Source organism: Solanum stenotomum, chromosome 5, assembly GCF_019186545.1.
Source record: "Solanum stenotomum isolate F172 chromosome 5, ASM1918654v1, whole genome shotgun sequence".
NCBI classification, from domain to species: Eukaryota; Viridiplantae; Streptophyta; class Magnoliopsida; order Solanales; family Solanaceae; genus Solanum; species Solanum stenotomum.
In genome coordinates this window covers 176,955-199,433 of record NC_064286.1, presented here as the reverse complement: position 1 = coordinate 199,433, position 22,479 = coordinate 176,955, and the positions used below count along the sequence as shown (strand labels likewise).

Sequence of the window (22,479 nt, the reverse complement as noted above, 5' to 3'; positions counted from 1 at the left end):
ACTGGAGTAGTAAATTAATCTCCGGTTCGCTTAACTTTTGATTTTTTGCTAAACAATAATTACTAAGTAATTATTTTTACAAACATGTCTTTACTTCTAACACATAACAGATAACTTACAACTAATTAGAATTCAATTTTTGAAAGAAAATTGTAATATTAAATTCACAAGCGTTTCAAATTGTTTATCAATTAAACTCTTTAAAGTAAAATTGCAACATCACAAATTGTAAATATTAAATATTGTTGCAACAGTTGACGTAAAAAAATTTAATGTAAACAAAATAAAAGAAGTCATATTTTATGACTTATTGGATTATTACTATGCAACCTACAAACTATACTATTATCAAAATTTTATGCAAGGGACTTTGACACTTCTCATTTTCACCAACACAAATACTACTATTTTGAAAACACACATACTCCAATCTTTACAATTACAATGCATACATGATTTGGTCCTTTATATTCATTCTTTTTTAATTTATCGTGATAAATATAATGAATTATAAAATAGAATATTCTTCACATAATTTATTAAAAAATGGTTAGAGAAAAGGACGTGAAACGAGAGGAAGTCATTCTAACCGTCTTAACGGTAAGAGAGAATTGGTAAAAGAGACAACTCCCCCAGACTGTTGGGGAAAAAAACAAAGAAAAAAAAGAAGTAAAAAAAAAAAACAGACAGAGAAGAAGGGGGGGCCTTTGTCTCTCAATAACTTTCCAGTAAAAGGAATTTTTGTTTCTCTCTGTCTCTCTCACGCTCAGCCGTTGTTGTTCGTCTCCCTGAATGCCTCACCAGTATTCGGGGTAATCTTTTTTTGTTATTAATGTCAGTTTTCGTAAAGAATTTGATAAGAAATCTGATTGGATTGTAAATTTTCTTGATTTTTATGCGAAGATTGGGACTTGTTGTTGTATCATTGGCATATAACATGTTTATTACTGTCAAGGGGATTCAAGATTTTAAGTTTATGAGTTATGGACCGAATACCTTTTTTGCTTAACAAGTTTTGGACAAATTATATATACAAATTTATAGGATCAGTGTCCGAGTTATTGAATTATGTTGAACGTGTAACTTCCATCGTAGATCCACCATTGTGGAGGGGTGGAATAGATGGGAGGCTTTCATTTTGTAGAGGGCTATGATTGATACATAAAGGGGGAAATTACTACCTTTTCATTGGTTATGATTTTCTGAATACTTCGAGATACAAATGTTATCGAATTCATATAGGTGAAACTAGATACTATGATCCTCTTACTTCAAATGTGATTCTTTTTGGGATAGAATGAGGGAAATGGTAGAATTTTTAAGTGTTGTTGGAACAGAATTAATGTTCTACTTGTTGTTGTTTTTGTAGTCAATTGTGGCGACTATTAAGCGGAGGAGCGAGGGAACCAACAGGATGGTATGTCAAATGCTGGACATTTTCAATTTCTCAACCATATTGCTAGTTTTCTGTATATATGTTTGTTCTTAGTACATAATTCGCGAGAAATTTCACAGGGTTCAGAGATACCAATGTGGTTATTTGACTTTTGCAGCCTCCTTTACGCAAATTTGATGTAAGTCTTCATATTTGCTTACATTTTCTTTTAAGAATTCACAATCAAAAATATATATAGTGTTGTGAGATTGTCAATTGCAGAAAGAAAGTTACTTTTTCTGAGATGAATGATCCTCAAAATGCTGCATTTGTTTTGTATGGTGGGTTTTATATTGTAATGGTTTCTGGATTTGCTTAATACAGTAAGACCTCTCGATAATAGTCATCCTGTATAATAACATTTCATTATAACGTCTTTGGAACCAATTTTCATGTTATGTTATACCTATGTTCTCTATAACAACATTTCACAGTAGTAGTCAAAATATATCTAGATAAATGTCGTTGTTATAGAGAGGTTATAGCCAAAATATATCCAGATAAAGTAGACTTGTTGTTTCATTTTTCAGACAATGTGAAAGATGTTCTACCCAAGGAAGAATAATTCTCTAAGGATTCACACATTAAAGAAGCTCCCTTTAGCATGCACTTTTATTCTTGCTGTTGTTTTTACTTGAATGAGATTCAACAAGATGGCTGTAGCTATCAATCCGCAAAATCACGGGTTCAAGCAATTCGTTAGACCTCCAAGGTGTAAGATTCCATCGTTTTCTCAGCTCGATTACAACAACATTCTTGAATCAAGCCAAACAAGCCTTACACATTCTCTACATCATGTTCCCTTTGAGATCTTCAACATCCAAAAGAGCTTTTCCACACCTTGTTTATCCCTCTCCACGAGAACGGAAGAAGATATTGACAGTAATCCGAGAGTTGAAATCATTGGTGGTCATCGCGCTCCTAAAGTGCATGCTTTAGTAGTTGAGGTTGCTATTGCTATGGCTTCTGGAGTCAAACCTGAGTTACTGGCAAGTGGACTAGGTGGTGCTTACCTTTTTCGGGCGACTAATGGTAATGCAGTAGCTGTGGCAAAACCTGCTGATGAGGAACCTTTAGCTTTGAATAATCCAAAAGGATTTGCAGGTCGGATGTTAGGCCAACCGGGCATGAAACGTTCCATCAAGATAGGTGAAACTGGTGTCCGGGAATCTGCTGCTTATCTTCTTGACCATGATGGATTTGCTGGTGTTCCTCCAACAACATTAGTCAAATTTTCTCATGTTACCTTCAATATAAACGATTCACAATTGATCCCTACTTCAACTTATAAAATTGCCTCTCTTCAACGGTTTATGGAACATGATTATGATGCAGGAGACTTAGGTGCTTCAGGCTTTTCAGTGGCTTCAATTCATCGTGTTGGGATTTTGGATATACGTCTTCTCAATCTCGACAGGCATGCTGGAAATATCCTGGTGAAGCACGGGAAAGAAAGCTATGCTGTTGATTCTGCTGAACTTGTACCTATAGATCATGGACTTTGCTTGCCAGAATCACTTGATGATCCATACTTTGAATGGCTGCATTGGCCTCAAGCTTCCATTCCATTTTCGGAGTCTGAAATGGAGTATATATGTGGTCTTGATCCTTTTAAGGATGCAGATTTACTGAGAAATGAGCTCCCTTCTATCAGGGAATCATCCATTCGGGTTCTTGTGGTGTGCACCATTCTTTTGAAGCAAGCTGCTACTTCAGGGCTTTGTCTAGCTCAAATCGGAGAAATGATGACTCGAAAATGTTATGGAGGACAGGAAGAATGGAGTGCATTAGAAAAGATATGTTTCAGTGCCAAGGTTAACATAGAGAGTAAAATAGAAGAGGATGATCAAAGTATCTGTGAAGAGAAAGAAAGAAGTGTTGGAGTTTTCCAGTTTGATTATGAAGATGGAGATGACTCATATCAAGAAGATGAGGAAGCTGATGAAATCTTGCAAGGCTCTGCTATAACAGCTAAGCCGCCAAAAATTCCAAGGTTTTCGACTGTTAGGTCTATGAGTACAATAGCTAATCCATCAGTGTTTCATTATGAAGAAGAATGTGATTACCTAAACAACAAATTTCGCGGTTCAGATACCTTAATAGACGATGATGGTGGTAAGGAGGACAATATCAACGATAGTGATAGTCAGAAAACTAGTGCTATGTTGAGGAGTATGAGCTTTGGTACAAAAAATTACAAGAATGATGGTGAAGGGATTTCTTTCGGTGAAATGAGTAGTGAACAATGGAGCTTGTTCTTAGAGGTTTTCGAGAAGCTTTTGCCAGAGGCATTTGAGGGGAAAAACTGCATGTGTTTGTCAAAGCAAAGATTGGGATCTTCTTGTGAGTTCTGAAGAGAAGTTTGATTTATGAGAAGAATTCCACATGTATTTTCAACAAAGTGTAAATTACCAGCCAAAGTACTCAAGGTAGAATATAGATAGATATTAGTATGAATGGCAAAGAGATGGGCAAATTTGCCATCCTTTCCACACCCTTTATTGAGAAGATAAGTCTTCTTGTTTTTACTACTTCTCTGCAGAAGTTGATATCTCTCTCTTGTTACATTTTTATTGTTTAAAATGCCAACCCAAATAATTTGGGAGTAAGGCCTAATTATTGTATGTATTCATCATTTAAAATATATAGATCAGAGAATTGTATGTGTTCTTTGAGACAATTTGATTATATGTTGTTGAAATTGTAAATAAATTTGATCCCAAAAATCAAGAAAGTTTGTTGGCCTATGTATATGGATTCAACTAAATGTATGCATCCATTACATACAGTTTTATCTGAGTATATTTTGAAGAAGATTTCCTCTCACCATCTTAGTTTTGGTGAACACAATTATCCAATACTTGTATTAGTAGAAAATGTCAAGTCCTGGTGGAATAGTTGAAACTACACAAGCTGACTCGAACACCACCATAATAAAAAAGAGTTGTATTTTGCTAGATTGGCTTCTAATATCCATTTGATAATACATAAAGACAATATGAAAGATTTATCTTTGTGGTGAACCATCAGACCATGATACCTGAAACACCATACTCTTCACAAGTACAACTGAGACATAGTAAAAACAAATTGCCATTCAGTACTAAAGAAGTAAAGATCACAAATGATAGGCTAGGAAGATGTTAGGAACAAAAAAGCTTATTATACATTTCTTGGTTGTGTTTTCCCCTCCTTGTGTTTATGCAAGAAGGGATGATACATTACAGTGCCAATGCAAGTCATCACAGGCCTGTCACCTCTGTGACTTTGACCTAAAATTGCATCGCCACACTGAATCTTTATAAAAATATTTACAAGAATACAACAATAACACGCATTCATGCAAGCATGAGAGATGCCCTTTTGGCATTGCTCTCCTCTCTGCAAACTCCTCAAGTTTGTTTCTTTGCCCGGATGGAATGACGTGGAACTTACACAATGCTGGAGGCAAGTTTTGTTACCAAAAAATAATTTCCCGTCATCCTGCTGCTATGGAAGTAGTACAAGTAGGAACAGTGGGAAAGCCCAGAATTTTGATGAAAGAATTCCTTCAGGAGCTGCAAGTGCATATGTCAATGCATCAATTTAGCATTAAGGAAAAAAAATATTACAAACACAAGTGAGGTAAATACAAGATTCTCAAGAAAGTACTCACATGAAGATGGCAAGGGTGATGAAGCTGACGTAAATCTGTTAGGAGGCTGTGCAACAGAATTACTCCTTGAAGGAGGATGAACATGAGCATATACTACATAGGGCAATGGACTTGATGCAGTGATTTCATGTGGAGTAGGAGTTGGAGCGTGTACTTGCTGGTGCCGCGAGGGAGTATTATGAGGTGCAGGGACTGGTGCTCGAGCAGGAGCTATATGCGAGTGACTATTCTCCTTCCTTGGAAATCTCCCAAAATGACAAGGAGGCTGGGCCTCATGTCCCTTGTGTTGTGCAGGTGCAGGGGAAGGCGGAAGTACTGTTGCAGATGCTGGCTTTGGTGCGGATATAGGTGAAACTTGCCTGCTAATAGATCCACCTTTCCCAACCTTTGGAGCAGGTGATATTGCAGGAGCAAAGTTTGTACGATGATGGTAGTGGTGGTGATGGTGAGGTAGTGGAGCTGGAGAAGGTGAGGGGCTACCCCCATCACCACCTCGAGAATGCGGTAAATCAGAGGACAGGCTAACTTGTTTAACCCTTCCAAATACGGTGTTATTGAGGCCAAGGTTTTCAGAATGAGAACCAATTGTCTGAGCCAACTGCTTCAACCTTGAACTGGAGGGATTTAACCCAACTGCAAAAAGGACTTTACACTGAACAATAGTGGGAGGATCCACTGTCGACCCTCTTGTATTAGTCAAACTCATATACAAGTTCTGCATTGTCAAGAAGAAAAAGGAAGAGAAATCAGCATGCTTACATCAACAATGAATGCTCTTCTAAGTAACAAATAATGAAAGATTATTGTTTTTCAAGTAATAAACACCTAATAACAAAAAGATGCAAGCAGCTAACAGGAGCATAAACAAACCAAGAAATCCTCTGTTGTGATCACGGTGATAATGCATTTAGTGCGTGTAAAGATGAAGATAAAATGTGTTTCAAGTATATCTGTGTTTGAAAGGTTCTTTGTTGGACAGTAGCAGATTGCTAGTGAATGAGACAATCCAAACCTTTTTTTTTTTGATAAGATAAGTGGTATTAATAACAGCATCTGGAAGATGCATAATTTACAAGATATGGCATTTGAGCTTACAAAAAAAATCTCTAGCTAACTATACAAACTATCTAAGCCAGAGCTAATGAGTTAGTAAAATCCTGAAGTTGTTCTGCATTAACTTCAGAACTGCATATATATGGATCTTTTTGAGAGAAAAAAATGATACTTTTTGTGCTAATGAGGTTTGCTGAATTGGTAACAAAACCCAGAGCTTCAAACACAAACATATCTAATGCCTCACAGTCTTAGTCATATAGAGTATAGACCCCTTTTGGAGAAGAAATAGTTAACAATGATACTCTACCAAGGGGCAGCACCATCAGATCGATACATTCTAGAATAACCGAGAGGATAATCATAGAAAACATTCAACTGAACAGAAATATGATAGGGGTTTCATAATATAAATAACCTTTTGATTTTGATACATGACTATCCCTTTCAAATGACTGCCTGCATGAGTTAGGAATTATACATATATTCTTTTTTGAGAATGACAAATGAAGTACCTCAACTGTGTGGACAGCAGATTCGAACATGCGCAGGCAGAGCCCACGTGATTATATTATGCGCCTTTACCAGGAGATTTACATATATAACAAACAGAAAAACTTAGATGAAATAAGCAAATAAAAAAACAAAAGCCTTACTACAATCAATCAGTCATACCAAGATAAAAAATTTAAAAGCTAAATGTGTCAAGAAAGTAATATAAGCCAGATAATGTAGAGCTGGAAACAGGACGATAGACCACAAAGAACTTGCTTCAAAACAAAAATATCGTCAACGGCATGAAGAATGATAGCAGAGGAAAGATATATATTCAATGCAGCTAACTGCAATCATAATCACAGACCTCATATGATGAAAGATGTAATCCAGATTTGAGCTGGCTTTTTAGTTCATGAAAATTATCTTGAATTTCATCAATTGAAAAGTTCAACGTGAAGTTGAAAAGCATCTGGAATTGCTGCATGAGGAATCCACTCTGTTTGGGGCTCACTGTAATCCCACCTCTGAATTTCAGCACATCAAAGGAAAAAGGATCGCCAAACAAAGTTGCTGTCAAGTGCAGAGCTGATTGGCCAGTAATTACAGCTTCAAATTCCGACCGGACTAAACTCAGAGCAGTTAGAGAGACCCTCCCATTATTCACTTCAGAGTCAACTGCAAAGATGACCTCTGTGATGTTCGTTCCAGATATATTTCCTAATGATATTATTTCCACCTGTTAGATCAGTGCGAGAGGGAAGAAATGTCAAAAGAAAATTAAGCTAAGGAAGAATAACAAAGATAAGGGAGACAAGAATTATTGGACATACTTTAGTATGGGAAACACTTATTTCATCAAATATATCATCTGCAAGTTGCAAAATGTTATCATTGACAAACGAAACTGGCTTCTCAAGCATGAAACTGGCAACTATATCATGACCTGGAAAACCCAAAACACATTGACGTGAAAAGCTGGAAATATTTGCATGAGCATATGAGTGATAGTAGGTATTTTTTTTTTCAAATATAAATAGGATATTCAGATTACTCAGACACTTCACAAAAGAGACAAATCAAAAGTTTCGAAGTAATTAAAACCAGCTTGACATGCAGTTCCCGCATAGAGATGCTTCATTTTCACTGTCACGAAAAAACCATCAACCAGGAGACTCCATGTACTCCTAAGGTTTCAAGCTTTTCATTGTTCTTCAAGAACACTTCTACTCTATGCCTAGAGAAGTGCATTCACCTAGAGAAAACTCTATTCTATGACTATTATTAAAAGACCTTTATCATATCTCAATGCCACAAGCAGACAAAGTTGCTGATGACATTGATTGTCACTTGTGGGAAAACTAAGCTATGAGAAAAAAACAGAAGTTAATTTGGACCTCCAGCATAAGGAATAATAACCTGCTCCTTCAGTTTCAATTTACGTATATTTATTTCCTCTTTAGTTTATTTAAAAAAGAAAGCCATTTTCTTTATTTAGTTATTCTTTAATTCCAACATTCTACGTTGCATGTTTAACACCACAAAATTCAAGAGACATTTTGGTACATTAACACATCTTTAGTTTAACGGTAAGGGTTAATCTTCAGCTGATAAAGCACGAGCAAACCAAATTTTAAGAACAGTCAACAGCTAGAAAACATCCTTAATTCCTTTTTAAATTCCAATTAAAGGTACATTCTTTCTAGTTGAGACATAAATCATAAATAAAATAGGTATCTATTCTGATGCTACACTCAACGAAATGAACTATCTTCTTTATCTTGTTTATTTCACCAGTGAGAATGTATGTACCAGATTACACAAGTTACTTTTAATACAAGTTTTTTTGTTTTTTTTTTTTGATTAAGTTAAAGTTGAACTTTTAATACAAGTTTTAATAACAGACTCATCAACTATATGTCTTTAATAACAGACTCATCAATTATATGTCTAAGTTACGAAACGCCAATCCTATGAGAAACTCAGAAAGGCAATTATATGTCTAATTTAATAGCATAGACGTATATGTCATTATCCAGTGTTTAAGAGGTGTAAAGATATGGCACCTGGGCCTAATTCAACCCCAAATCTAGCTCATGAGGGGAGGATTGCCCAAATCGATATAAGCAAACCACCAGTCTATTCCCTAACCAATGTGGTACTCTTAACTCACCCCACCCCACCCCCAGGCACAACTAGAGTGTCGACCGGGATCCCAAACAAGGATGGACTTTGACTCTGATACCGTGTAACTAAAGGAACGAGAATTCTTGAGATGTTATTCAATGAATCAACAAGTATAAATACATATACATATAGTCTTAACTATGGAAAGAATTAAAAAGAAGACCCTACAGGTATGATATCAATCCCTACAACTATGCTATCTATGTATACAACTAGGAACATGGCTAATATTCCATTCCTTAACAAGAGTCAAAATATGATCTCCATTAGAACTGCATATCAAATTAGCAGAAAATAAATTTCCAGTTTTCTTATTTATGCCTCAGTAATTGAAAATTCACTTCATTTAACCAAACTAGAAGAACCCAAAACTCAAACATATCAGTTCATTCAACAACACAAAGAAAAACATTTCCTGAATTAAACCAGAAACTTATGCTAAGCGACCAGAAAAAGGTACCTGAAATTTCACACAAGGTACAATACCAGATTGTAAACTCATAGTTACCAATCTAACACAACAAATTACACAGAAAGATCCCCCAAGCAGAGCATATTGCCATTAAGACACAGAAAGATGGTACCTTTACACTTTTTTCTAATCAGTGAGCTATAAAAATGGTACCTTTATACTTGTTGTCAAGATCCAGATCCCCCAGATCTCCCTTCTTGAAGAATGGCAACAAGAAAACAGCAGAAATCAAGACTCCCAAGCCAAGCATCAATACAAATACACATTTAAAACTCACCAACCCTTTGAACCTACAACAACACCTATCCTCTGCATTTTGGTTTGTACTTTGTGCATCCAATGCAGTACTAGGTATTGGCTGTTCTTCCTCTCCTTTCCCCATTGGAAACACTTATAACAATGTTGGTCTAATTCCCTTTTCTTATTCTTCATTTCTACAGTAACATAACAAAGAATCCATGCTTCTTCCTCCTCTTCTTTTTCTTGTTCTTGGAGAAAATAATAAGACAAAATTTCTTCTTTTGGTGAGACTAAAGAGTGGCACAAAACAAATATGTATATATTTTTATTCTTTTTTTGGTTAGGGTTGGGATGGAACTTGGGAGTTGAAAGAGAGTAAAGTGACTTGCTGCAAGACAACTGTTGTTTATAGTGAGTAAAAAGCAGACAACTTTTGTAGTTTTGCTTATAATGGCGTTTTATTGACTCCACAGCTGTTTTTGGATGTTGTAATAAAATTCACGTACAAATGGAAAGGTTGAAATACCTTTGTTTTATTTTATTAACCCGCCGTCTATTTTACTCTTTTATAATCTCAGCATTTATTTGTTAATTTATTTTATTCACCTTTCACTTTAGGTGAAACTTTATTTCAATATTGAAGAGTACTCTCAACCAACCTAGGACTCCTCCTTGACTTTGATATATGATCCAACTTATTTCTAGGTGAACCAATAAATGAGAAAAGCATAGGCTATCTATATACAATGTAATATGTAATAAATGTAATGTTTTAGTTTATTTAATCTCATTTATTAGAATTGACAAAGGAGAAGAAAAAACATATATAGTTTAAGTTATATTAGCAAGCTTCAAAATAATTTGATGACATGATTTTTTCTTTGTCGGTACATAAAAATCAAATGTGAACAAAAGTAGAAAGGAAGAAAGTAGGCATAGCTGTGTTGTCTCATCGACTATTGCAGGCTAGGTCCAACAGGCTAGGTCCACCAATGTCTCGAGTTCAAATCCTAAATATCGAGTCACCTTTATCAAAAAACGTTTTACCCCACAACTGTGGGACTTTCCGATGCAAAACCAACTAAATTCACCGACTGTGCTAAAGCTTTGCCAGAGTATCATTTAGATATGACTTAGTGAGGAAAAATGCAGCACAACTCCATTTTTTTCGTATGCATAACTCAGCATGTCTCGGGTATACAATGATAGCAAGCAGAACGGTAAAACCGAATAGGACAAGCAGTAACTGAAACCTTTTAATATTCATAATCAGCTCAAGAGATTGGAAAAAGAAAAAAACTACATAGTAAAGAGTTTCTAGTTTGTAAGCTCCATAATGGCAGAGACAATATCACCATTTGCAGCCTTGAGAGCTTTGACAGCTTTTGCTCTGGAAACATCAGCTTGAGTCATTACCAGCTCGATATCCTTGGGTTCTACACCAGTCTCATCTACATCCTCATCGTCCTGAGCCACCGTTGATGGTTCTGGTTTTGATATCACATTGCTCAAATTAGGAGCCTTGAACTGCTCAGCAGCTTGAGACTGCAATTGAGAGCTCAAGTCCTCAATCTTTGCCTCACCAAATATAACATATGTGTCTGATGCAGGGCTCTTGAAAACATCTGGTTTCGAGATGACAAATAGAATCTGAAACAAGGGAAGAGAATGTAAGGAGAAAGGCTAAGCACTAGAACAGAAAACATCGAAAAGAAAAAGCAAGAAAGCAATAGCATAATTAACTAACATTCTTGCTCTTTTTGACAGTGACACGGCTGACCATGGGGATTGGCTTCATTCCGAGCTTGATCATAGCTTTTCGACTCTTCTTCTCGCTCCTGCTCTGTTTTGACCTACCACTACCCCCTGCAATTTGTGATTTGATAATTCCAGTATTTATGTGCATTGTGGACCACAGAAAGAGAGTTAAAACATGCATTTACTATTCGTCATATATTTAAAACAATAGAGATGTTGAGAGACAGAAACCTACGCAAGGAGAATTGGAACCCATTGAGACTTGTTACAACACGCTTAGTTGTTCAATAAGATTTCCAACTCGGTTAATCTATGCATGCAAAAGGAACACCCAAATATATGGAGAAAAAATCACAAGTATCAATGGAGCCAAATGGAAAAGAGGAAGGAAACAAATATAGTTGAACAAAAAGGGAAGTTGATCGAATCAAACAGGTCAAGTGGATAGACCGTACAAGCAAATTATTCTCATAACCACGTAAACTATATAATATTCATGCCTCCGTGATTAGAAATGAAAGAAAGATTCAATTAGTTGTTTTCACTCAGAAGGAATGTACACTTCAAGAAGCAAAGTCAGGCTCAGAATAATGAAATTATGCTTGTATGCTTACCTTCAACATCATCTTCATCTTCATCATCGTCATCTAAATCGTCATCGTCTTCGTCCTCAATAATTGGCTCCTCGGACTACATAAGAAGATTATACTTGGTTTAAAATGTTAAAGAATATACATGAAGACCAAAACCAGTGCTCACTTGACCAAAGCTTACACTGAAAACCAAGAAATGAGTCAAATGACAATAGTTCACTACTACAACATTCACAAATGAACCAATGAAGTCTTTAGATGCCACACATAAAATCTGCAAGACCTTTTTATTTTGCTGTTGTTCTCTTTGTCATAGGTACAAACTTAATAAATATGGAAAAGTGGAAAACAAGGATTCAACAATTTGACTCACTCATGAAAGAACAAACAGAAGATGCTTAAAAGTATTGCAGCAACTACAACATTGGAAGTCTAAATAACTTGCATGAAATTTCTCATTCGTATGCAAGTACAGTAAGGATTCAAATAAACAAGTATAGCAAAATTTAGCTACTCAAGAACATTTAATCACATCAACTATTGTACAGATGATAACTACAACTGATATTCGCCTTACTGTCTTAAAAAAAGATAATAATTACAACTGAACCCACTAAAACAAGTCAAAAAGACATTGTAAGTAAAAGGAAAAGGTTGAGGCTGGATGGATGGAAAGGGGCAGGGGATGATTCCAGTTGTAATTGAAGAGCTTGCAATAATGGGGGAAAAAGAGAAATTATTTTGACTGGACTCGGGAGGGAGGGAGAGGGGAGAGCTTTGTTATGGTGATGGAAAGGAGGGAATTGCATACCCATTTACACAATCCAAAAACCAAGGGAATGGAAAGGAACTAAGAATGGCCATATCTCTTAGAAGGGAACCAGCATCAGGAGAGTAGGGGGGAAGGGTCAAGTCAGCCAATTGAGACATGCATTGAAAGAGCAAAATATTTTCCAATGTTGCTCCCGAAAGGACAACCTCAGTGAGGAGCGCATTTCTGCACATCTTTGTATTGCCCGATTTTCAACTCGATTGGCCTGACTTACAACTTGCGAGTCAATGTCAAATGAGCATACGCAAATTTAAACAATTAAGTTTCTTCTGCTAGAAGATCTAGCATCCCTTTGTTGCTCTCCTCTTTATAATTTCCTAGTTACTGCCTTAAGATCTCCATCACAACAATAACAAGCTAGAATTCAAAAGGCAACTGCAATTTTCGTCTATAGTTCACCAAAAAAAAAACATTGTCTCTAAACTATAAATTACCTTGCAAATCACAATGGAAAACACCAGGAAGCCACTCTATTAGTCACCTCAAAAAACTCAAACTTACCCCCAAAAGAGATTGTTTATCATGGCTCGGAGCGAACTAGTTAGTCTCTTCCACACACAAGAAACATCTCATCTAAACTAATAGCTGCCAAAGCAAACTCAACAAAAGGGAGTTGCTCGGATAGTAAGCATCCTCACCTCCAAGTATGTTTTGAGTCACCAATTAAGCAAAAAAAAAGTGGAAGCTAGCAAACTAGCTATTTCTATTAACAACAGCCTTAAAAGATTCAAACTTTTCTAACAAAAGATCATCTACAAAGTGAATCATCAAATTTTTTGTGCTCATTCTATATATTTTTATAGATCCCAATTCATCTCAAGAAGAAGAAATAACAATGAACATCAACAAGATTAGCAAATCAGATCAGCAAAAACAAAAAAATTCAGACAATACACAAATCACAGTAGATACAATCAAACTATAAAATTAAGTCAAATTTCTATAGAACTTCAAAATCAAACATTTCAGAACTTTATGTCTAGTTGCGAGAGGAAGAGAATTACTTCAATCTTCTGTTGTTCGAGATGAGCGGCTAGGATTTCTTCTGGAGATTGAGCAGTCATGGTTAAGTGAGTTAACGACAACTGACAATGAGAGAATTTAGGTTCGCGAAGAAGACAATGGTCCTAAAACCCTAAGGATAACTTGTGTCATCTATGACCCGTTTCCTAGGCCCGACCCGAATAGAATCATACCAGATTAATAGGGAAAATTATGTAATCAGAAAACGGTCATATTTGTCCATATACTCTTATAAAAGGTATATTTACCCTCTATCATACTTTTTTGATATCATATCATATCATCACTTTTATTATCTTACGTGATACTTATATGTAGAGCCGTCAAAACGGGCTTAGCCCATGGGGCTGGTCCAACCCAACCCGTTTTTGAGGTAGGGTTGGGATAATAGTTTTCAAGCCCACTTAAAACTAGGGCTTTTATAATCCCGACCCATATAAGTCCTTGGCTTTTGAGGATTGATTGGGGTCCGTCCATGGGCCAAAACTTTTTATTTGAGGGTAACTTACAATAATCTCACTAGTATATAATCTAATTACTTAAAAACACGATATGTTGTAATATTATGAATCTTATGGTTCGTCTAGATATATGCATCTCGGAATATGTGAACTCAAAATTAGGTTAATTTGTTCTAGATACAATATCCAAGTAGATTCGCATGTATCTAAGATACATAGACAAATCTCGCACCCTCGCCTCCCTCCCATCTTGCTTGTCACTCTTTTATCTTGCTCGCGTATACGAGATACATGCTAATTATACTAGATTTTTTTGCTAGTGTTATTGGCACAACACCATTGTTCGTCATATTTGTTTTGAAAATCTTCTCATTTTTTTGATGTTATAGAATGATAAGTTTGAAAAGAAAGAAAGAAAAAAAGGCTACCCCACACCAGCCCTTCTAGGATTGGGTTGGGTTGAGCACTTTCAAGCTCTACCAAATGAAAGGCCAGTCTACCCTAGCCCTTTAAATTCCTTGACCCGCGAGGCTTGGGCCAACCCTTTTTGACAATTTTACTTACATGGCTTCTACATGGATATTTTAATGGGCAAATTACATAAATCACATATTTTTAAGGCAAAATTACAATATATCCCTTAAAAGTTTATAATTACAGAAATCCCTCAAACGGATACAATAATATAAGCATTGATACATTAATCTGATGCGCGAGATACATTAATCGTTAAGTAAGATAGATTATATTTTATACATGATACACTAATCTGATGAGCGAGATACACTAATCTGATGTGTAAAAATAAGGGATTTTGGAGATTTGTAAAACTTATAGGGGATAATGGTAATAAGTAAACTAAAATGTGAGATTTCTGTAATTAATCCTATTTTTATTAGGACACTCATAATCTTAATATGAATATTTTTTTTAAAACAAATTTAAATTTTATCGGATCATTACAACTCTCAAATAAACAATTAAAAGAATAGCGATTTAGATAACACTCCATTAAAAAAATTGGGTTCATAATTTCCTAAAAAAAAAAGTTAAAAAACAAGTTTTGCAAACAAACTGAGCAAATTTATAATTTTAATTTTTTTTTCAAAAATCATTTGAAAAAGTATAGCATCATGCTTTGGTAAGCTTGACGTTATTGGTTGACATATTTTTCTTAAATGATATGTCATACTCCAGCATTTTACTTAATATGAATTAAAATGAATAATCGAATTTGACTTTATTTCCCAAAGAAAAAAAGGAAATATATTAAAAGATATCAACTTAAATTTTAACATTAATTTGCTTACCATTATTTCATTAAAATAATGGTAACACAATCTTCTTGATTTTTACCGTAAATCCAAAAAAGACATAATTTGAAAATTGCATTCTATATAAATACCTCATCGATCATGCCATACTTCACACAAAAGATAAAAGGAAAAGATGAAACTCATGAAAATATTGATCGTGATATTTTTCGTCTCTCTCTTTTTTGTGGCCTGTTCATATGGAGATCTGATAGATGATGTTTGTAAAAAATCTGATGACTATAAATTATGCGTCGATTCTCTCAGAGCAGATCCTAAAAGTTCTTCTGCTGATAAGAAAGGTTTGGCACATATCATGCTACAATTGTCTTTAGCCAAGGCAAATGTCATTTATAATCAAACTCTAATTTTATTGAAGAAACCAATGGAATCAATTCTCAAGCAATGTATTCAGATTTGTCGAGATAATTATGTTTTAGCAGTGCTTGACATTAAAAATGCAATTAAATATTTAGATGAAAATGATCTAGATATGGCAAAAAGCGAGGCTACTATTGCCATAGAATGTCCAGTCACTTGTGAAGATTCTTTCACTGAATGGCGTCCAATTCGAAAGAACCCATTTAAAAAAGAGAATGACGATTTTTTACATTTTAATCATGTAATGTTGAATTTGCTAGACCCTCTTTAAATTCATTTATTGAACAATGAATTGCAAAATTTAAACAACCTTTCTTTTTGAAATGTTGTTATTATTGCTAATTGAGAACTTTTATTTTTTGTAAATTAATTTATTAACCAATTATATGTTAGTAATGATATCTCTTGATTAATTTTACTGATAGTTCTATTTTTCACCAGCAACACTTATCAGAATAATTTTGTTCATTAAACTTAGGATAGATGAAAAATAATCACCTGATACTTTTTTGTCTATATTAAAATTTAAATTTGAGACATTACAATTGATAACTCACTCTATTAATTAGTAGACCACCCTTTTGAATCATTTGTAGAGTATACTAGCTAAAGATTTAAAAAATTGTTATTATAAAATTGGACGTCATCTCAATTAATAGAAAAGTCTTATCACCTTTTGATAATTAGAAAAGGGCCATATTTTGAATATGAATATTTTCTTTTTTGGAAAAAAATTCCCTCATCTATGAGTTAATTGGAAAAATAAAGTTAATGCAGTGATATGGATACCATTACTAACAAAGTTTTAAATTTGTGTTTCGGATATAGAATCATTTCTATTAAAAATATATTTTATATTAATACAAATTCAAATTTAATTGAATCATACAAATTTCAAATATCAGAAAAACAAATACACTACATTTCGCTAGGTGCCTTTGTCCTTTTACATATAGGAACTAATGATAAATCATTCACCAAATGAATTAAATTCAAAGATAACATCACATTTGTATGAAACTTTGTTTCGGAAAATGGATTATATGATATTCTGTCTACATTATTCAATAAAGGTTTATTTGTAGTTAATCTTTTATTTGCCTCAAGAAAAAGAAGTAAAATTTAATTATGACTATCTATATTTTAGATTTCATTAATCAAAGTAAGCTAACAGAATTTGACTTTTTCAACAATCAATAAAATATAGTTAAAAATATCAATTTAAATTTTAATATTAATTTGATTATCATCATAATTTTTTGGTTCTCACCATAAATACAAAAGAGGCACAATGTGAAATACTTCGTTCTATAAATAATGTTTTCCTTTTGAGATGTTGTTATTATTACTTGTTGAGACTTTTTTGTTGTAAATTAATTTATTAATGAATTATTTGTTGGTAATGCTATCTATATCTTGGTTAATTTTATGAATAGTTAGGATATAATCACCGCTAAAAACAAGTTAAATTTACTTGAACCAAATTAGACATGCTTTGATCATATATAAGTCATTCTATATCAAGAGCAAAAAAGATGTGAGGGAACTATTTATCCTAAGCTATGACAACCAACAAAAAGTTTTAAGAGATCAGAGCTAAAAGGACAATTTTTTTTCTTCAAAAAATAAAAATAGCACATCAATTTTTTTTAACCAAAAGGGCAAAATCGCTCTTATTGTCTTCTGACAAAAATTGACGTACCGTTTTTTCCCTTTTGGTTAAAAAAACTTTGATGTAAAAAAACTTTGATGTACCGTTTTTGTTTTTTGAAAGAAAAAAAATGTCCTTTTAGCTCCGGATTCAAAAGTTATACTGAGATACTTAAAATGTTGGAATACAATGTTCATACTTTCTTCCAAGTTCATGAAGAGCTCATACATGCATCCAAATTAAATGAGAGGAAGAGTCATAGAAAAAAATGAAAAAGTTATCTTTGAAAGTTGATCTTCATAGTCTATCAAACCATCGATGAAGTATATATGTTGATCACCCATACAATAGGAGGCGACCACCATTGTTGTCAACTTGCATTGTCATGATCAATTCGGTCACTTGTGGTCTGCTGGACAGAAAAATTATATCATTCATATTTTAAACAATACTCTTGAATACAATTTATAGAGTATACTAGCTAGAGGGAGTCATTAATTAAGAGAAAGATCTTATCGCCTTTTTTTATAATTAGAAAAGTCTCATATGTTGAATATGATTATTTATGTTTTTTTAGTGAAAAAAAGCCCTCATCTATGAGTTACTTGAAAAATAAAATTAATGCAATAACGTAGACAAATTATCAACAAAAGTTGTAGTTGAATAATAATATATCATATTATCTCTAATTATAAATCTAAAATTTAAGTCTTAAATGTAGAATTATTTTTTATTAAAAAACTGCTTTATTTTAATCTGAACCTATTTATTTATTTTTTTGGTAACAAACAGGTTTGAGCAAGTTCTAAAAAAATTTAATTCTTTTCAAAAAATAAAAAATAAAAGAATTGAAAAAGTGTAGCATCATGCTTTGATAAGGTTGATGTCATTGGTTGCCATATTTCAAACTAACAACTAGCAAATTAATAATTGGATGGTGATTGGTAAAGACCAAGATAAAAATAAAATTAAAAAAAGACAGAGATAATTAAAGTCAGTTAACACGTCACCACTATGCTCACTTTTGTAGGGCCTAAAAGTCATAGGTCAACAACGCCCCCCACTCCCTAAAATTCTTTAATCTAATGTATATCATCATTTAATAATAATAGTGAGTATTAACTTTATTTTACTAATACCAATAATATATTTAGTATAATTTTATAAATAATAAAATTTAAAAAAAGATATATGTAAAGATTTAATCTATTTTTTTACAAAATTATAGCCGCTAGCTTTGAATTGTTGTTGATGTACTATAACTTTCTTTCTTTGCCATATAGAGACAAATATATGTTTAAATACATTGTTTAGATTCGCTGTTTTTAACATGATATTGAAGTTGTGTCAGCAACACTTCATGCCTATGTCACTTTGACTCTTAAAATTGCATTTATTGGTATTGATTTTCTTGGTGTATGACCAAGTCTAACAATTCTAGACAGTATACTCGAATTTCAAGTGGAAAATAATATACAAAATAATTAAATATTAATCTAAACTAGATTTAAAAAAATAGTAGTAATATTATATTAACACAAAGCAATAGACTCAAGTCAACCTATGCAGAGACCTAACATGTCAAGTAGTATTATTTCTTCTACATTTTGCAGTAACCTTTTGACTTGGTTAAGTAAGAATTTCCACCAAAAATTTCTTTCTTAATTATTAAGATTAAGATTAAACTATTCTAAATTGAAAGGTAAGTGTAATAAGACTTAAATTTAAGTATCTCTAAAAGAATTCCAGTGGAGGTACATTATATATTTATTATTAATAATAATAAATTGATTAAATATCATACAGTATATAGTATTATTGTTTGTATGGGAAAATGTAAAAGTTTTATGAAGATCAGATGATCAGATGGGGCTAACGCGTTTTGTTGTCTGTATCTAAATAGCATTTAGTGGGACCTTTTGTATTAAAATAGAAGAAATTTTACTTTTCAAGAATTTGAATTTTGTGTACGTAATTACATATTTCATGTGTTTGACAGGTCACTCAAATATACATATTAAGATGGATAAGTTAAGCAGGTAATAGTGCTTAATATTCGTCTAGTTGTAGTAGTATTGCTCTGGCAATTTCTTATCCTTTCATTGGATCTGTTATCTTTTATATTTCGATTAACGTTTCTTTTATTGTAGTTACTTTTTAGAATGTTTTGTTATACTTTCATTTTTGTTACTTTATTTTATGGATTTGTTTTTCTTGAGTCGAGTATTGATCAAAAATAATTTATCTGATCTCTCCAAATTACACTTTTTGAAATTACATTAAATATGTTATTTTTGCTTTATGTATTTGAAAACTCTATGAGCTTTTCTTTTTATGATATATGTTCTTATAGTCATGTAATAAAATAATATGTTTGTCGTATATAAAATAATGTTGAGATAGTTGGAAAATGTAGCACCTCTTCTTTTTTTCCTTTCAAAAAGTTCCAAGTTAAAATTGAATTGTATGATAGTTATTGCTACTCATAAAGCTTGTAATTAGTAGAAATTAGTTAGGAGGTGTGTAGCTCATTAAAGAGTAGTAGTAGTTGTTAGTAGGTAGGCAAGTAAGCATGTTATCTATCTATCTTACGACAAGTAGTCTCCGCCCAAAAGACTGTTTTTTACATGGAATAATTAGTTAGGTAGTGGTATACGTAACTTGTTTAAACATACCTACAATTGTATGTGCTGAAATTCGAGCGTTACAAGTGGTACAATTGATATTTGACAAGTGAAAGTATCGACTTAAGTTGGTATCCATGCGTTATGGAGTCTCATAGTCAAATACCAAAAAAGAAAAGCAACAACTTACTTAAGCAATTATCAGATCGATCTTTGAAGGACAAGATCTTTTTTTATGGTTGATACCTCTTAGAAACCAAACCGGAAAGAAAATTGATGAAAGTTCGTCATTGATTCTCGACTGTAACCGCTGAGCTACAGAGGAACAATAAAAGATTCGATCTCGATCCATCTATACCTTCATTAGGTTTCAAGGATACAAGATTTCTTAAAAAAGATATTTGAATTAGATTTGAGATTACAATTGAAACATGAAAATGAAAGGATATGACAACTCATATCCCTTCATATTCTCATTTACTAAAAAAAAAAGGAAAAATAACACTACTAGATTAGCTAAAAATTAAAACTAAGACTATGAACATATTTTGATTTTTCCCATTTTACCCTCTCCTTTACTTCTCCAAAAATCTACACCCTCCAAGTGAAATTACAGAAAGGGTCTGTTACATTAAACTACATTGCTGTTTTCCATGAAGGACTCAAGGGTAGGAAAGGCAGAAAAAGAGCTAAAATCAAATCCACATGAGCCGCCATCAACCACCACATCCGCCGCCGTCTGCGGCTGTGCCAGCATAGGTTCCATTGATTGTTGAGTGACGTGGTCCAACAAAAAAGCTGACGTGTCAAGAGTTGGCAAAAAGCAACCAGGCTGTAGCCGGTTAACAACACGCTGAGGTTCAGGTTTCAGAACATGAGCAACCGGCAGCTGTCCGTCGCCCCCGCCGCCGAAGCTAACGCCGGTCACCTGCTGCACCATTTCCCGGAAATTATCCACGTCAGCAGTTATATACGTGGTCGTATTACGCCTTAAAGCACGTGACTTCCTCTTAGTTATCTTCCCGTTCACTCCGACTTTGCTCCTCCGGTTCGAAAAACCGGTCGTCTCATTCTCTGACCCACCGGAATTGGTTCGACCGGACCCGGTTGAAGTCTGAACCGGTTTAGTTTCTGGCTCAGGAAAGGCAGATTTTTGGAGGACTTTGGTTAATGTTTCAGTTTCTCTGGTGAATACGTCGGAAAACCAAGAATCAGCAAAAGCAGAACGGAAAGCCCATGGCTCCATGGTCATTAAATTGTCAGAAGAAGCCATTTTTAGTACAAAAATAGAGCTAAAAAGATTCAATTTTTAGAGAAACAAAATGTGTTGAACAGCATCCTCTGTTTTAGGGAAGTGAAGTATGAAAGGAGGAAGTATATATGAAGGGGAAGATTAGAGTAGAAAGGGAAGAAACCGCGTTTTGTGGGGACACGTGTCAGCATATCTGTACGTACAGGAATCACTCTAACGATAATTTTGGGTTTAACATTTTATTTTGACGGTGTGACCCTAGGTACAGCGCAAATCGCATCACCCATCGAATGGACAAATTATTAATTTGTGAAATTCGAATTTAGTCGGAGATTCAATTTGAATTCTAAGTACGGATGGGAGTGTGTTTTGTGTTTTGGTTCGATCTTGTATTAAAGTTTCGAGATTTTTGTGTCTAAGTATCAAATTGAAAATTGAATTTTTGAAAAGCAACATTAATATCGAACCAAAAATTTGAATAATCGAAATCAAATAATCACAGTAGTTTGGTTCAATTCGACTTTTTAATTTTTTGATATTTATATCTACTCGACTTATAAATAAAAGAAAAAAAGTGTAAATCTATTATTATTATTATGTGACACTGTTTAATTAAACACATACATATAAGAAAGAAAAGCAATTTGCTGATTCGATCAAAAGGGGATTAGTGGAGATAAGATTTTAGTAACTTCCTTTTTCCTTTTATTGGAACTCCAATTAATTACTAAAGCACTTTAATCTATTAACGTGAGCAGTAAATTTTGTAGTTACGTATTTTACGTATTACTCAAAATTGATAATTTGTTCAAAATAATCTTTTTATTCATGTGTAATATAAGTAAGGTGTGCTTACATTTTATCGTCTGCAGATTCAATCAATCAAAACATATTGATATGCTATTATGAAAGTGCTAAACTAAAAAGTTCAAATGATGCAAGTGAGGCAATCGTGTATTAGTGCTTGGATTTTGATTAGGATGGATGAGTTTAAATTACTTTAATCATAGTAATGCTTGGTTTAGTCAGTTTAATTTACTCAAATAAGTGATTA

The 22,479-nt window shown here is 33.6% G+C and overlaps 4 protein-coding genes across 4 annotated transcripts; 1 reads left to right on the top strand and 3 right to left on the bottom strand.

Annotated features, from left to right (window-relative positions):
- The first annotated feature begins 645 nt into the window (after positions 1-645).
- LOC125865559 (phosphatidylinositol 4-kinase gamma 8-like) lies at positions 646-4,083 on the top strand. Its single transcript, XM_049545762.1, has 4 exons — positions 646-812; positions 1,370-1,417; positions 1,516-1,574; positions 1,966-4,083. The coding sequence occupies exon 4, from the start codon at positions 2,074-2,076 to the stop codon at positions 3,787-3,789; it is 1,716 nt and encodes a 571-aa protein (XP_049401719.1). The 5' UTR covers positions 646-812; positions 1,370-1,417; positions 1,516-1,574; positions 1,966-2,073; the 3' UTR covers positions 3,790-4,083.
- Positions 4,084-4,578: 495 nt separating this feature from the next.
- LOC125865593 (uncharacterized) lies at positions 4,579-9,940 on the bottom strand. The gene is made up of 5 exons (XM_049545792.1): positions 9,451-9,940; positions 7,472-7,584; positions 7,006-7,377; positions 5,091-5,805; positions 4,579-4,992 (listed from the first exon to the last, which is right to left on the bottom strand). Exons 1-5 carry the CDS (start codon positions 9,677-9,679, stop codon positions 4,925-4,927), a joined length of 1,497 nt encoding a protein of 498 aa, XP_049401749.1. The 5' UTR covers positions 9,680-9,940; the 3' UTR covers positions 4,579-4,924.
- Positions 9,941-10,774: 834 nt separating this feature from the next.
- On the bottom strand, positions 10,775-13,903 carry LOC125865795 (nascent polypeptide-associated complex subunit alpha-like protein). The gene is made up of 4 exons (XM_049546042.1): positions 13,725-13,903; positions 11,910-11,985; positions 11,285-11,403; positions 10,775-11,187 (listed from the first exon to the last, which is right to left on the bottom strand). The coding sequence occupies exons 1-4, from the start codon at positions 13,782-13,784 to the stop codon at positions 10,855-10,857; spliced, it is 588 nt and encodes a 195-aa protein (XP_049401999.1). The 5' UTR covers positions 13,785-13,903; the 3' UTR covers positions 10,775-10,854.
- Positions 13,904-20,557: 6,654 nt separating this feature from the next.
- LOC125865087 (calmodulin-binding protein 25-like) lies at positions 20,558-21,517 on the bottom strand. The gene has a single exon (XM_049545259.1). It carries the CDS (start codon positions 21,444-21,446, stop codon positions 20,805-20,807), a length of 642 nt encoding a protein of 213 aa, XP_049401216.1. The 5' UTR covers positions 21,447-21,517; the 3' UTR covers positions 20,558-20,804.
- Positions 21,518-22,479: the final 962 nt, after the last annotated feature.